Source organism: Tachyglossus aculeatus, chromosome 23, assembly GCF_015852505.1.
Source record: "Tachyglossus aculeatus isolate mTacAcu1 chromosome 23, mTacAcu1.pri, whole genome shotgun sequence".
Lineage (NCBI taxonomy): Eukaryota > Metazoa > Chordata > Mammalia > Monotremata > Tachyglossidae > Tachyglossus > Tachyglossus aculeatus.
In genome coordinates, this window is record NC_052088.1 from 38,895,246 (window position 1) to 38,908,903 (window position 13,658).

At 47.9% G+C, this 13,658-nt stretch overlaps 1 protein-coding gene across 1 annotated transcript in view; it reads left to right on the forward strand.

Annotated features, from left to right (window-relative positions):
• The window catches only part of ADAMTS6 (ADAM metallopeptidase with thrombospondin type 1 motif 6), a 209,100-nt gene that overhangs the window by 97,992 nt on the left and 97,450 nt on the right, over nucleotides 1-13,658 (forward strand). The window contains exon 9 of the mRNA XM_038765814.1: nucleotides 9,307-9,453. Coding sequence (XP_038621742.1) covers nucleotides 9,307-9,453 — 147 coding nt within the window. The remainder of the gene's footprint in view (nucleotides 1-9,306; nucleotides 9,454-13,658) is intronic.

Consider the following 13,658-nt stretch of genomic DNA (forward strand, 5'->3'; position numbering starts at 1 on the left):
AGGTCATGGGTTCAAATCCCGGCTCCGCCACTTGTCAGCTGTGTGACTTTGGGCAAGTCACTTCACTTCTCTGGGCCTCAGTTACCTCATCTGTAAAATGGGGATGAAGACTGTGAGCCCCCCGTGGGACAACCTGATCACCTTGTATCCCCCCAGCACTTAGAACAGTGCTTTGCACATAGTAAGCGCTTAACAAATGCCATTATTATTATTATTATTATTATTGAGCACTTACTCCATGCAGAGCACTGTGCTAAACACTTGGGGGAGAACAGTATAATAGAGTTGGTAGTCACGCATGCTCCCTGTCCACAATGAGCTTTTAGTCTAGCCAGGAAAGGGCTGTATTTTTGGGGGGCTTTTTAACGGTATTGTTAAGCGCTTACTATGTGCCAGGTACTGCACTAAGCGCTGGTGTAGGTACAGTCCATGTCCCATGTGGGGTTCACAGTCTTAATCCCTGTTTTTTACCGATGAGGTAACTGAGGCACAGAGAAGTGAAGCGACTTGCCCAAGGTCACACAGCAGACCTGTGGTGGACTGTGAGCCCACTGTTGGGTAGGGACCGTCTCTATATGTTGCCAACTTGTACTTCCCAAGCGCTTAGTACAGTGCTCTGCACACAGTAAGCGCTCAATAAATACGATTGAATTGAATTGAATTGAACTGGGATTTGAACCGAGGTCCTCTCCCAGGCCTGGGCTCTTACCGCTAGGCCACGCTGCTTCACTGTTAATAATAATAATAATAATAATAATAATAAATAATGGCATTTGTAAAGTGCTTACTATGTTCAGAGCATGGAAATGGAGCATAAGGGCCATTTGGGAGGAGCCCTATCTTTGGGTGTTGGTGTTCTCATAACCATTGCTTACAAAGGGACTGGACTCTGTCCCCCAGAGCTGCTTCCCTCTCTGATTCAGTTAATAATTAATAATGGCATTGATTAAGATTGATTAAGAGAAGCAGCGTGGCTCAGTGGACTGCTCTAGACTGTGAGCCCACTGTTGGGTAGGGACCGTCTCTATATGTTGCCAACTTGTACTTCCCAAGTGCTTAGTACAGTGCTGTGCACACAGTAAGCGCTCAATAAATATGATTGATTGATTGATTGACAGCCTTTTCACCTTGTATCCCCCTCCAGCGCTTAGAACAGTGCTTTGCACATAGTAAGTGCTTAACAAATATTATTATTATTATTATTATTAAGATTGATTAAGAGAAGCAGCATGGCTCAGTGGAAAGAGCCCGGGCTTGGGAGTCAGAGGTCATGGGTTCAAATCCCGGCTCCGCCAATTGTCAGCTGGGTAACTTTGGGCACTTCACTTCTCTGGGCCTCAGTTACCTCATCTGTAAAACGGGGATTAAGACTGTGAGCCCCCCGTGGGACAACCTGCTCACCTTGTATCCTCCCCAGCGCTTAGAACAGTGCTTTGCACATAGTAAGCGCTTAACAAATGCCATCATTAATTAATTAAGTGCTCTCTTTGAGCCAAGCTAGGGTTGATGCAAGACAACCATCATTAATCGTCATCAACAATCGTATTTATTGAGCGCTTACTATGTGCAGAGCACTGTACTAAGCGCTTGGGAAGTACAAATTGGCAACATATAGAGACAGTCCCTACCCAACAGTGGGCTCACAGTCTAAAAGGGGGAGACAGAGAACAAAACCAAACATACTAACAAAATAAAATAAATAGAATAGATATGTACAAGCAAAATAAATAAATAAATAAACCGAGTAATAAATATGTACAAACATATATCTATATATACAGGTGCTGTGGGGAAGGGAAGGAGGTAAGATGGGGGGGATGGAGAGGGGGACGAGGGGGAGAGGAAGGAAGGGGCTCAGTCTGGGAAGGCCTCCTAGATCAGATGCAGTCCAACCAGATCAGATGCAGTCCAAAAGGGAGGGAGAAGAGGTATTTGATGGCCATTCAACAGGTGTGGAAACAGAGTCCCAAGAGAGGTGACATTATTATTATTATTATTATTATTATTATTATTATTAGAGAGATGGGGTTGAAGCGGAGTGAGTAGTTTAGAGTACGAGCTGGGGAGTGGTGGATGAAGAGATTGGCTAAATAGCAGGGAGAGAGCTAATTGAGGTCAGTGGTCCGGGGTGTCTGCTTGTTGCCGGAAGGGAGTGCAAGATACCAGAGGGTTTTGAGGGTATGTGCAGTAACTTCCTGGTGCCCAGCGACTCATCCCGCCGAACAACTTCCCAGCGGGAATCCGATTGGCACTTAATTAAAAGCCCATCAGACTAAATGGAACTTAATGAGTGGCGAAAGGGAATTAGCCAGCATTCGGCCAAGGGGACTACAAGGGCTCGCCTTGTCCTGTGAAAGTCAGTTCAGAGGAAAGGTGGAAATTCAGAGTTCAGCTTGCCCCCTTCAATCACAACTTTCCCCACAGGGAAGAAGCTCTGCGGAGACTCTGAGCCTTCTGTGGGATAGGGGCTGTGGTCAACGTGGTTAATTTGTATCTCCCCCAGCGCTTAAAACACCTAACAAACAGCATTATTATTAGTAGTATAAGTTATAAGTAGTATAAGTTATTAGTATTATTAATGAGGCACAAGTGATATATTTTTTATGGTATTTAAGCACTTACTGTGTGTCAAACACTGTTCTAAGCACTGGGGCAGATACAAGTTCATTCATTCATTCATTCAATCGTATTTATTGATCGCTTACTGTGTGCAGAGCACTGTACTAAGCACTTGGGAAGTACAAGTTGGCAACATATAGAGACGGTCCCTACCCAACAGTGGGCTCACAGTCTAGAAGTTGTTAAGTAGGTTAGACGCTGTCTGAGTCTTGCGTGGGCTCGCAGTCTAAGTGGGAGGGAGAATGGGAGAACCGAGGCCCAGAAAAGTTAAATCATCAATCATCAATCGTATTTATTGAGCGCTTACTGTATGCAGAGCACTGTACTAAGCGCTTGGGAAGTACAAGTTGGCAACATAAGGTCACACAACAGGTATGTGGTGGAACCGGGATTAGAACCCAGGTCCTCTGGCTCCTGGGCCCAGGCCGTTCCCACTAGGCCATGCTGCTTCTGGGTATTAATTAGCCGTACTCACGGGTGCTCATCCAGCACTTGATGAGGGCCACCGGGCCGAGGGTGGGCATTCTGTTTGGCCAGAGGGGCCGCCGGCCGGGGATGCCGAAGAGGGGAAACGTTGTTTCCAGGCACCGTCGCCCGAGCAGATTGTGGAGGGTGGCTTGGAACGGTTTCCCCTGGAGAATCCCATTGACTTCTGCTTGATGCCATTCTTCAGTAACTAACTGCAGAAGGTTTGATTTTTTTTTATTTTAATAAGGAAAAAAGACAGGATCATCTCGAACTTGGTTCCCTCCCAGGCTCAGACTCCTCCCTGGGACAAACTCCGACCCCTGCACCCCTTCCCCTCCCGCTCTTCTCCGGCTAATAAATTCTTCTCCCTCTTCAGTTCCAAGAACCTCCCAGATGAATGTGGAGCCCAGGAGTGCCTGGCTGAGCTCCCCAGAGAGCCATGTCCTTTCAAAAGCCGAGAGATTGGCACATTTCCCCTCCCTCTCTTCCCCCTGGCCCCAAACTGTCATGAGGTTGGCATCTCTCTCTCATGGATCACTAGGATACTGACAGAAGGCTGCGGTGAAACTACAATGAGTTAGTCGGGGCCAGCGGAGCAGAGTGAGACCTCACACTGGCACCCACCCAATCCTTCTGTTCTTCGGTCAGTTGTATTTATTGAGCGCTTACTGTGTGCAGGGCACTGTACCAAGCAGTTCATTCATTGTCACATTTATTGAGCGCTTACGGTGTGCAGAGCACTGTAGTAGGCACTTGGGAAGTACAAGTTGGCAACTTGTACAGGTGGTTTGGAGAGTACAATATAACACACATTCCCTGAGCACAAAAAGTTTACAGTTTAGAAGGCGCTTACAATCATCTCTCTCTCAGTCTCTCTCTCTCTCTCTCACACACACACACACAGTCACTCATTTGTCCTTCAATTGCAAAGAAAGCACGAGCGCTTAGTACAGTGCTCAGCCCACAATAAGCGCTCACTAAATACGATTGAATGAATGATCATGAAATTCACCCACAGGGGGGTGAGGCACTGAAAAGGCGGGTATGAGACCCATGGTTGCAGCTCCCAGCAGATATCATCAATCGTATTTATTGAGCACTTACTATGTGCAGAGCACTGTACCAAGCGCTTGGGAAGTACAAATTGGCAACATATAGAGACAGTCCCTACCCAACAGTGGGCTCACAAGAGATACCAAGAGTGTGCCTTGCTGTGGTCTCATCTTTGCTCCTTTCCGCACCTGGTGCTGTTTTCTTACATCCTCCCTCTGACTGTCATGAAAATATTGCCACCCAAACCCCAACCACCTCTGGAGGATTACAGGAGCCATCCAAGATTCGGCTTTTGGAGAGGCACCAGTCCCCTAGGATTATAGCTGTGGTTCCTCTTTATTGTTCCCCCTACAGTATTTGTTAACGCCTACTGTGTGCCACACACTGTGTTAAGCCAATCAGTTTGGACACAGTCCGTGTCCCACATGGGGCTCACCAGTCTTAATTCCCATTTTACCTGTTGAGGGAACTGAGGTCCAGTCAAGTGACTTTTCCAAGGTCACATAGCAGTCATGTGGCGGAGCTGGGATTAGAACCCAGGTCCTTCTGATTCCAAGATCTGTGGTCCATCCACTAGGCCATGCGGCTTCCCTCCCTTGGATTAGGGCAAGAAGGGAATGCTCAGGCAACGGTCCTTTATAAGTTCCTCTTGGGCAGGGAATGTGTCTACCAAATCTATATTTTTGTACTCTCCCAAGCACTTAGTACAGTGCTCTGCCCACAGTAAGCACCGTTAATTGGCTGATTAAAAGACGAAGAAAATTCACATTCAGTGAGATATGGCCCGGTGTTTCCAGTTGGGTAAATGATCATGGGTTTGGGTCCGTATTATTAGGTCCAAGAAATGTCTATTTCCCTTTGGTATGTTTCTTGTCTGCTGTTATTGTGCACTTGTGAAAACACGCTCTCCTTCAGCGAATGCAAGAAGGATTTCACTGGGGCCCGAGTAATGATGACTTATTGCCTGAATAGACTGAAATGTCATAAATGTGAGACATAGAAAAACAATTCAGGTTTCTATGATGTGGTTAGGTTTGTACTTTTCACTAAATAAGATTCATGTCTTGTTCTTCGTGCAAAATGTATTTCTAAGTTTAGCATTACAAGATACTAAGATCATTAGTCTTCCGTTTGAGCATCATAATCAAGGAAATGGAATGTTATAAAGTGTCACAGTACTGAGCGAAAGCAGGAGGCGAATTGATGAAAGGGTCGGTTAAGGGAAAGGTTAAGGCAACATCCGGGGCACTGTGAATTCCAGTTCAGATTTCCAAGGGAATTGCCTTTGGATTCTCTAAGAAAGCACCAACTTCCAGACCAGAGGTGAGGGTCACTGATCTTTCCAGAGAATGCCACGCTCGTTCCAGAAAGGGAGACTGAGTCAATGTTTGCTGCTTATCAGTACTTCTTCCCCCTTCCCAACACTTAAGCTGCAGTCCTGCTTTGCTGCCTGAAACGCTTTGAAAACTTTTCTGTTGTGCATCCTGGCGGAACTACAGCTGACCCTGACCCGAATCCTGCATCTCCCGAATAAATGGGCCATGCCACACGCCCTCCCCACCATCAGCAGATCAAAGAGTCGGGAAGTTGGTTACTGAAGGGCGCTCGCCGCCCGAGCTTGGCCCGGCCCTGCCGTGGAAGATTCTCATTTCCCCTACAGGATACACATTTTGATTTCGTTGCCAAGCTTGGCCCTGTTACCCTCACTTCAGTATCTGTCGATAGTAAAGTCCATCTCGATGATTAGACAGAAGCTCACTTGCACTGGTTGCAGGGCTTGAAATGATGCCAAATAAGGTTCTTCGAAAGCGTTTCTTTGGGAGGAGTCTGAAATCAAACTTGGGGCCTGGTCCTTGTTTCCTCTGAGGACTAGATGCTGATTTAGTCATCAGTTAGCTTCAGTTCCTACAACTCGTGTCCGACGGGCCAGAGGCTGGCCAGACTTGGATCTAACCTCTGAGATTGGGCGCCCTGTGGTGCTCAATTATCCCGTTTTGACCCCCATTACCACTGAGGCAATAAACTCATTTTTTCTCACTTAATTAACAATTGAAAATGTAGTTGGATCTTTAGGTGTGATGCCTATTTTGCCCCTTTGCCAGCGTGTGAAGTCTTTAGTGTCCCCGCGACAGAAGGGGAGAGAAAATAACAGACATCTTTGTAGCCAGATTTCACTTTTTCTAATGGTCTAACGAACTCTCACAGTTTGTAATGACGACGTAAGTCTGTCCTGTACGCCCTAGGCCCCCTTGTGAGATTCGGGCTGCCGTTCCTCTCGACGCCGTTAGCTTGCAGGAGAAAGGAGGGTGTGTTTGCTGTCTGTTCTTCCCCAGGTTGCAGTTATCGTTATATTTTGGCCAGAGAAAGCCGCTTCCCAAAGATGGGTGGCTGGGTGCCACAATCACCCAGCGGGCCAATGGGGTCCCTTCGGAATCTGTACGAAACATCTCCCAATCGTGCCTTGTGCTCCCAGGAGTTCCCGGGGGCAGGAATTTCACCCTAGTCGGGAGCTGGGGCATTCCGGTTACTGGCTCCATGAATGTCTTGGAAGGAGTAGCATTGCCTAGTGGGTAGAGCATGGTCCTGGGAGACAGAAGGACCTGGGTTCTAATCCCAGTCCCGCCACTTGTCTGCTTTTAGACTGTGAGCCCATTGTTGGGTAGGGACTGTCTCTATGTGTTGCCAATTTGTACTTCCCAAGCGCTTAGTACAGTGCTCTATGATTGATGATCAATAAATATGATTGATGATGATGATGATGCTTGGTGACCTTGGGTGAGTCACTAACTTCTCTATGCCTCAGTTTCCTCATCTGTAAAATGGGGATTAAGACTGTGAGCCCTGTGTGGGACAGGGACCGTGTGCAGCCCAATCTGCTTGTATCCACCCCAGTGCTTAATGCTAGCACATTAGTAAGCGCTTAACTAATACCACAATTATTATTATTATTATTATTATTATTATTATTATTATTATTATTACTATTATGATGACACCCGACCCCATCCTGGTCAGCTCTTCCACCCAATGCTGACTGCTGGATTCCATCTTCCCAGGTTTTCTCTTCCTGGAACCTCATTGCTTCAGACTTTTGGTTTTTAGGGACTTACAGAATCCCGTCATGTTTTCAATCGGACAAGCTACAGTGCTCTACACACAGTAAGCACTCAGTAAATACGACTGAATGAATGAATCAGTGGTACAACCTCAGAGCAATCAAATTTTTCTGTATTGCCAGGTTTCGTAAAATTAGATTGCTGAGAAGCACTGATTTACTATTGTTTTCTCTCCTGACTTTCTATACTTCATGGCAACTGTTTTGAATAGCCAGGCAGCCATTGTTTTCATCAGTTTGCCTTTTCTCTGCGAGAAGAGAGATTTTATGGTTTAGAGGGAAAAAAGCCCAAGACTGGGATTCGAGACCTTTCTTCTAGCCCCACTTCCCCCAATTGGCCTGCTGGGTGATTGTCGCTAGTCACAATTTCTCCGGGCCTTGGTTTTCTCCGCTGTGAAGTGGGGATAAGAAATCTGTTTACTTCCCACTCAGATTCCGAGCCCCTTATGGGATGGGAACTGGGTCCAATCTGTTTATCTTGTATCCACCGTAGTGCTTAGGCCAGTGCTAGGCCCCTGATAAACGCTGAATAAATACCCTAACTATTTTATAGGCAATCTCATTAACGCATTTTCAAGATCTATTTCTCATTTTTCATTCATTCAGTCGTATTTATTGAGCACTTACTGTGTGCAGAGAACTGTACTAAGCGCTTGGGAAGTACAAGTTGGCAACATATAGAGATGGTCCCTACCCAATATCTGCTTGAATAGACATATGGCTCGTTGTCTATTCAGACATACACAACTGCCCAGCTGCCTTTCAATTTCAAAGACAATGCTATAACTAACTAAACTAACTATATGCATGGGTGTATATTTTTCTAAATGGTATTTGTTAAGCGATTAGTCTGTGCCAGGCACTGTTCCAGGCGCTGGAGTAGATACAAGCTAATCAGTTTGGACACAGTCTGTGTCCCATATGGGGCTCACAGTCTTAATTCCCATTTTACAGGTGAGAGAACTGAGGCTTTTTGCCATAGGAGAAACTTCTCAGATGTTGTCTGAGCGTCCTGATTTTTTTTTTTGTCGTCGTCGTTTTCATTGCCTTCACCTTTCGGGCGCTGATTTTCTCCGTTGTTGCAGGGATCATTATGGTTAAGGATTGTTGTAGAGTCTTTCTATTGCCTCAGTCAATCGTATAGCACAGCTAAACCACGTCCGCTGCCTCCTGAGTGATCCAGGGTGAACCCGGCTAGTGGGATAACTGGGAACAAGTCTAACAACTCTGTTATTTTGTACTCTCTCGAGCACTAAGTACAGTGCTCTGCACAGAGTAAGTGCTCAATAAATACCACTGACTGATTGATCGGTCGACAGCTGCTCACAATAGCCGTGTTTTTGGAGGAATACTACTTGCGGCCTGATTGGATCAGTACTGACTGAATGCGGGACCATCTGAAGGGACTGGTCATCATCATGGTGTGTGTGCCTTGGTTCCTGTTGACTTCCTTCCCCTAACCTCTCGGGCCTCTCCCTATGCTCACCTTCTGATCCCTGACCAACTGGGGCCTTTTCTTCGATTTTTCTGTCGATTCCGAACTTCTCCGACAACTTGCGGCAGGGGATATCAGGAAGCAGGTTTCTTGTCATAACAGTTTGCTGCCAACTGGTTTTAGTTTGTAGTTTTAGTCTTCCTCCCAGGATGTGGCTGTAAAAGGCCAGCGCATGACTGACCCCTGTCACTGTGGTCCCGTGGTCCTTGGGAGGAGAAATCCTGGGTGTCTGGGAAATCAATCAATGTTATTTATTGAGCACTTACGGCATGCGGAACACCGTACTAAGCGCTTGGGAGAGTACAGTGCAACAGAGTTGGGAAAGGTGATCATCGCCACGAAATTTCACAGCTGAGCTGGAACTGAGCCGGATTTTTGGAAAAGCTCCCCTCTCCAGCACATCTCCTCCACAAGACCTCCTAAGAGCAGCCCCATTGATGGGGAAACTGCATGCTGGTAGAGAAATTACCTGCCCCGAAGGAAAGTAATGGGACTTTTCTCTTCTCTCTCCCCTCTTTGTTCTTCTCTCCCCTTTCTCTGTTTTGTTTTTGGACAGTTTCGGCATGAACCACGATGGAATTGGGAATTCTTGTGGGACCAAAGGTCACGAAGCTGCAAAGCTCATGGCCGCTCACATCACGGCCAACACTAACCCATTCTCCTGGTCCACCTGCAGCAGGGACTACATCACCAGCTTCCTAGAGTAAGTAATCTCCAAAGGGAGATGAAAAGGTGCTCCAGAAATTTCTCCTCCGTGAGCTACACGCAGTTCGGGGTGAGGCCAGGAATTTTTACCCAGCTTCGTCCTTGAGATTTGAATAAGAAAGTGGGGAAATGCCTGAGGTCTTTTAAACTGGTGGCAAGACCTCTTTGGTGGTTTCCAAAGGGCCAGCTCTGGTAAGCAGATTTCAGCGGAGCTGCAGCAGGGATGTGGTGGGGCGCGGAGGGTGGATTGAAAAAATCATCAGGATGGTGGTTTTAGTAAATAAGGAGCGGTGCCAGACACCCAGCAGATGCCCACGATTTGTTGGATAGGGGCCCCTCCCACATGTCTTCAACTCGATTTTGACGGTGGGAAGCTCAAGTCCCAAGGTGTTCTAGAGAGTAAATGGACAAATGGCAGGGCCTTGTCCCATTTGCCACAGTCAGACACTCCAGGCAAACCTATGTTCTGAGGCTGAGCCTCCTAGGAGGAGGGAAGACGGGTCCGGAGCAATGACAGGTGCCAAAATCTCCATCCCACAGATCCACTTTTTGAGAAGACAAGCCCATCTTCAAAGCCCTAAGCCACAGTTAGCGGGAAACAGTCACACAGTAGTATTTACTGAGCAGCTACTATGTGAGCAGGAGAATATATATGGTCATTCAGACCCAGGAATCGTGAAGTACAGGAGTTAGTAAAGGCAGCTGGTTCTCTTCGTGTGGTGCCCATTCATTCATTCATCGTATTTATTGAGCGCTTACTGTGTGCAGAGCACTGTACTAGGCGTTTGGGAAGTACAGGTTTGCAACCATTACCAGTGAGAGGTGTCCGTCAGGGTTTAGAGGAGGCTTACATGGTAATGGGGTGAGTCAACTGGTTCCCCGATGTGGGGGAAGTGAGAAATCAGGGCTGGAGTCTCCTAAGGCACTGCTTTTCAACCACTGAGGTAAAACCTCCTTAATGTTGACTTATTTGAGGCAGAATGGTGATGGTAGCCTGCTTATCTGTTCGTTTTAGGTAACAGTTGGGGCTCTGTTCATTTAAATGGGTTGTTTCCTTTTTAAGGTTGCTTTGCCTGGTAAGTGTTGTTTCACTTCTCCATTCTGGGTCTAGGGATTGTCCCTCCCATCCAAGACAGCCCCTGAGTGGGAGATCTCCAGAAAAAATGAGGGGGGAACATCTGTACTGAGGGATCTGAGCCCCAAAGGGGCAAGCACCCCCCACCCAGTGTCCAGCTGCTGAGGCATTGCAGAGCAGCAGGGAGCCGTGGGTAGATCCGGGCTGTAGGTAAAGATCTTACTGGCCTATGAGGAATGATGCGGAGAAGAGTCAGACCATATCGAGAACCTAAATGAAGGCCCGCAACACATCAACTGTGATTCAGATTTCTTGGTGTCCTCTAACCCCAGTGGTCTGGGAAAGGCTGGGAAGAGCCATTGAAAGTGTGCTGAGCGACAGAGGGTCAAAGTATTTCTTTGCCAGGCTGGGATTACCCTGGGCACGTGCTGAGGATTTATGTATTCCGACCGGCTGTCGTGAATCTAGAGGTTGGATTAGGAATGTTGGGCTTTTAAAGGCCCCTGATATCCTGTCTTCCCCCAGTGAGGTCCATCCTTTATCCGGGATGATCCGCCGGGGTAGATTCCGAGCTCATCCCCTCGTGCCAGCCTTTGGATCCCAGGGCTGGAGCTCCCCAAGGCAGATGGGATCCACCACTCGTTACTTTGTCAATGATCCGACTCAGGTGAATGGGATATATGGAAAGAAGCCACGGGTACTTGGAAAGCGCAGATGGTCAGGAGCTGTACCTGGTAACACTGGCCAAGGTCAGAGCAGTGGACGTGGTGGTGCCCCTGAGCTAACAGGCTTCGAGCCGCGGCCGTGGGAGCCGAGGCCACGGGAGGAGTGGCCACCAGAGCTGTTGCCGCCAGAGCCGGGACCACGAGAGCCATGGGCATCGCTGCCCCATAGGGAGCCTCGTGTGACAAAACCTGGCCACCTCTGGCTCGGGCTGCGGCCCGGCTTGCCCCACCTCCCCCTCGCAGCAGAGAAAGCCTGCCCGAAGGAAACACAGACGAACCACAGCCGTGGGACTGAGAGCTTATTGTACCTTGCACTCCAGCTCTTCTCCTTCTTCAAGTTAGAGGAGACGTTTCAAAGAACCCGTCTCGCCGACCATGTATCCAAGGGGTTTTGACTGGAAGACCCCATCCTCCATCGCGGAAGTAAACATCTGGGAACCGTCAATGTTTATTGAGCATCTATTATGTGCCGTTCAGAGCACTGTGAGTTTAGGAGAGTACAATGGGAGCAGCACACTTTCCCTGCCCACAAGGAGCTTGTAGTTTAAGGGGGAAATAGAGCCGCGTCTTCACTGGTGGAATTACATGGGGCTCAATGCCCTTCTAGATCTTGATTTTTCAGTTGAAGCAGGGATCTGGGGCCTTGCCTCCACTCAGCACTGTCACGCGATCAAGCAGTGTGCCGACTTGACGGTGTCCACCACCTCAGCCCCAAATTGAGATCAGTGGCGACACCTAAACCAATGCCATTTAACCGTGCTTGAGAAGGCAAGAGTGGCAAGAGAAGGCCCAGGCCCAGCCGGGTGTTTTGGCAGGTGTTTGCTGACATGCCGTCCCCTCCTGAGCCATCCATCCACAAGCAAGACCCTGTGGGAAAATCCTGAGAAAAAGACTCCAGAGCCCTTCAGTCCATTCAGGCAGATCCTTATGCCAGGCAGAGGGGTGGAGATGGTTGGAAAAATGGTCCTTCTTCTGCCCTGTCCTGCCTGGATGCGGGATATCACTACACCTTTGGGCACCAGCGCCGCAAGAGAATTAAGGAGCGTTATTCTGATGATGCGAGCTTGTTTGGATCTGGCGTGCCATGGTGTCACATGCAAAGCTCCTGCATGTTCACAGTGTTGCAGGAAACAGCTTCTGGGTGTGCATGGTGTTGGACTCAGCAGGTTTTACTGCACAGAATTTTCTGAATGTGGAGTTTTCAGAGAGTGCCTCCCTTGCGTTCTGGGAGAGCAGGGTGAGTGTGCCTGTGGTTGGTGCTTCTTGAATACCCGGGAGCTGGTGCTCCCAATATCTCTTTTCGTAAGTTTGGAAATTCAGGAAAGCAGCATGGTGTTGTGGATAGGTCAGTGGCCCTGGGAGTTAGAGGATCTGGGTTTTAATCCCACCTCCGCCACTTCTCTGCCGTGTGACCTTGGGGAAGTTGCTTAACTTCTCTGTGCCTCAGTTACCTCATCCGTAAAGTGGGGATTAAGACTGTGTGCCCCATCTGTGACATGGTTTGTGTCCAATCCGATTAACCTGTATCTACCCCAGTGCTTAGCACAGTGCCTGGAACAGAATAAGCGCCTAACAAATACCATAAAAAAACAGGGGTTAGAGGGGAGACTCACACTCCTGATTAGATCACAAAGAGCCTTATGTCTTTAAAGTGGACTGGCTAAAATGGTGTCTGAAGTTTTCCAATAATGGCTCCAAAGGTAGAACTCCACCCTTCTGCTTGGGGGAATACATAAAGAAAGTAGGCAAACTTGGGGTTCGGTCACAAAATGACCACTGTCCTCCAGCCTGCTCAAAGCTAATGGAAGGCGCTCACGAGGAATTCGGACTGGTTTCGATGTGTTTTTCACCCCTCAGGCAGAGGACAGAAGTCACGTCAAATTGCTTTCAACAGCTCCAGAGGTTCTGAGTGAAAATCGACCAGTCTACCGCAGTTAAAGTAGGGTCCGTGGAAGGATTCCAGAGCCACCACGGGGTCTCTTGCGGTTCCAAATGAAATCGACCAATCAGAGGTATTTATTGAGCGTTTATTGTGTGCAGAGCACTGTACTAAACATTTTGGAGAGATGGTAGACATATTCCTTGCCCTCGAGGAGCTTTCAGTCTAGAGGGGGAGACAGACACTGAAATAAATTGCAGGTATTTACATTCGTGATGTGGGCCTGAGGGTGGGATGAATATCAAGAGCCTAAAGGGTACAAAGCCAAATGAAATGGCATTGTAGAAGGGAGAGGGAGTAGGGAAAATGAGGCTTAGTCTGGGAAGGCCTCTTGGAGATGTGATTTTAATCAGGCTGTGAAGGTAGGAGAATTGTGGATTGTCATACATGAAGGGGGAGGGCATTTCATGCTAAAGGGAGGATATGGGCAAAGGGGGCCGTGTAGCATAGATGAGATGGAGGTG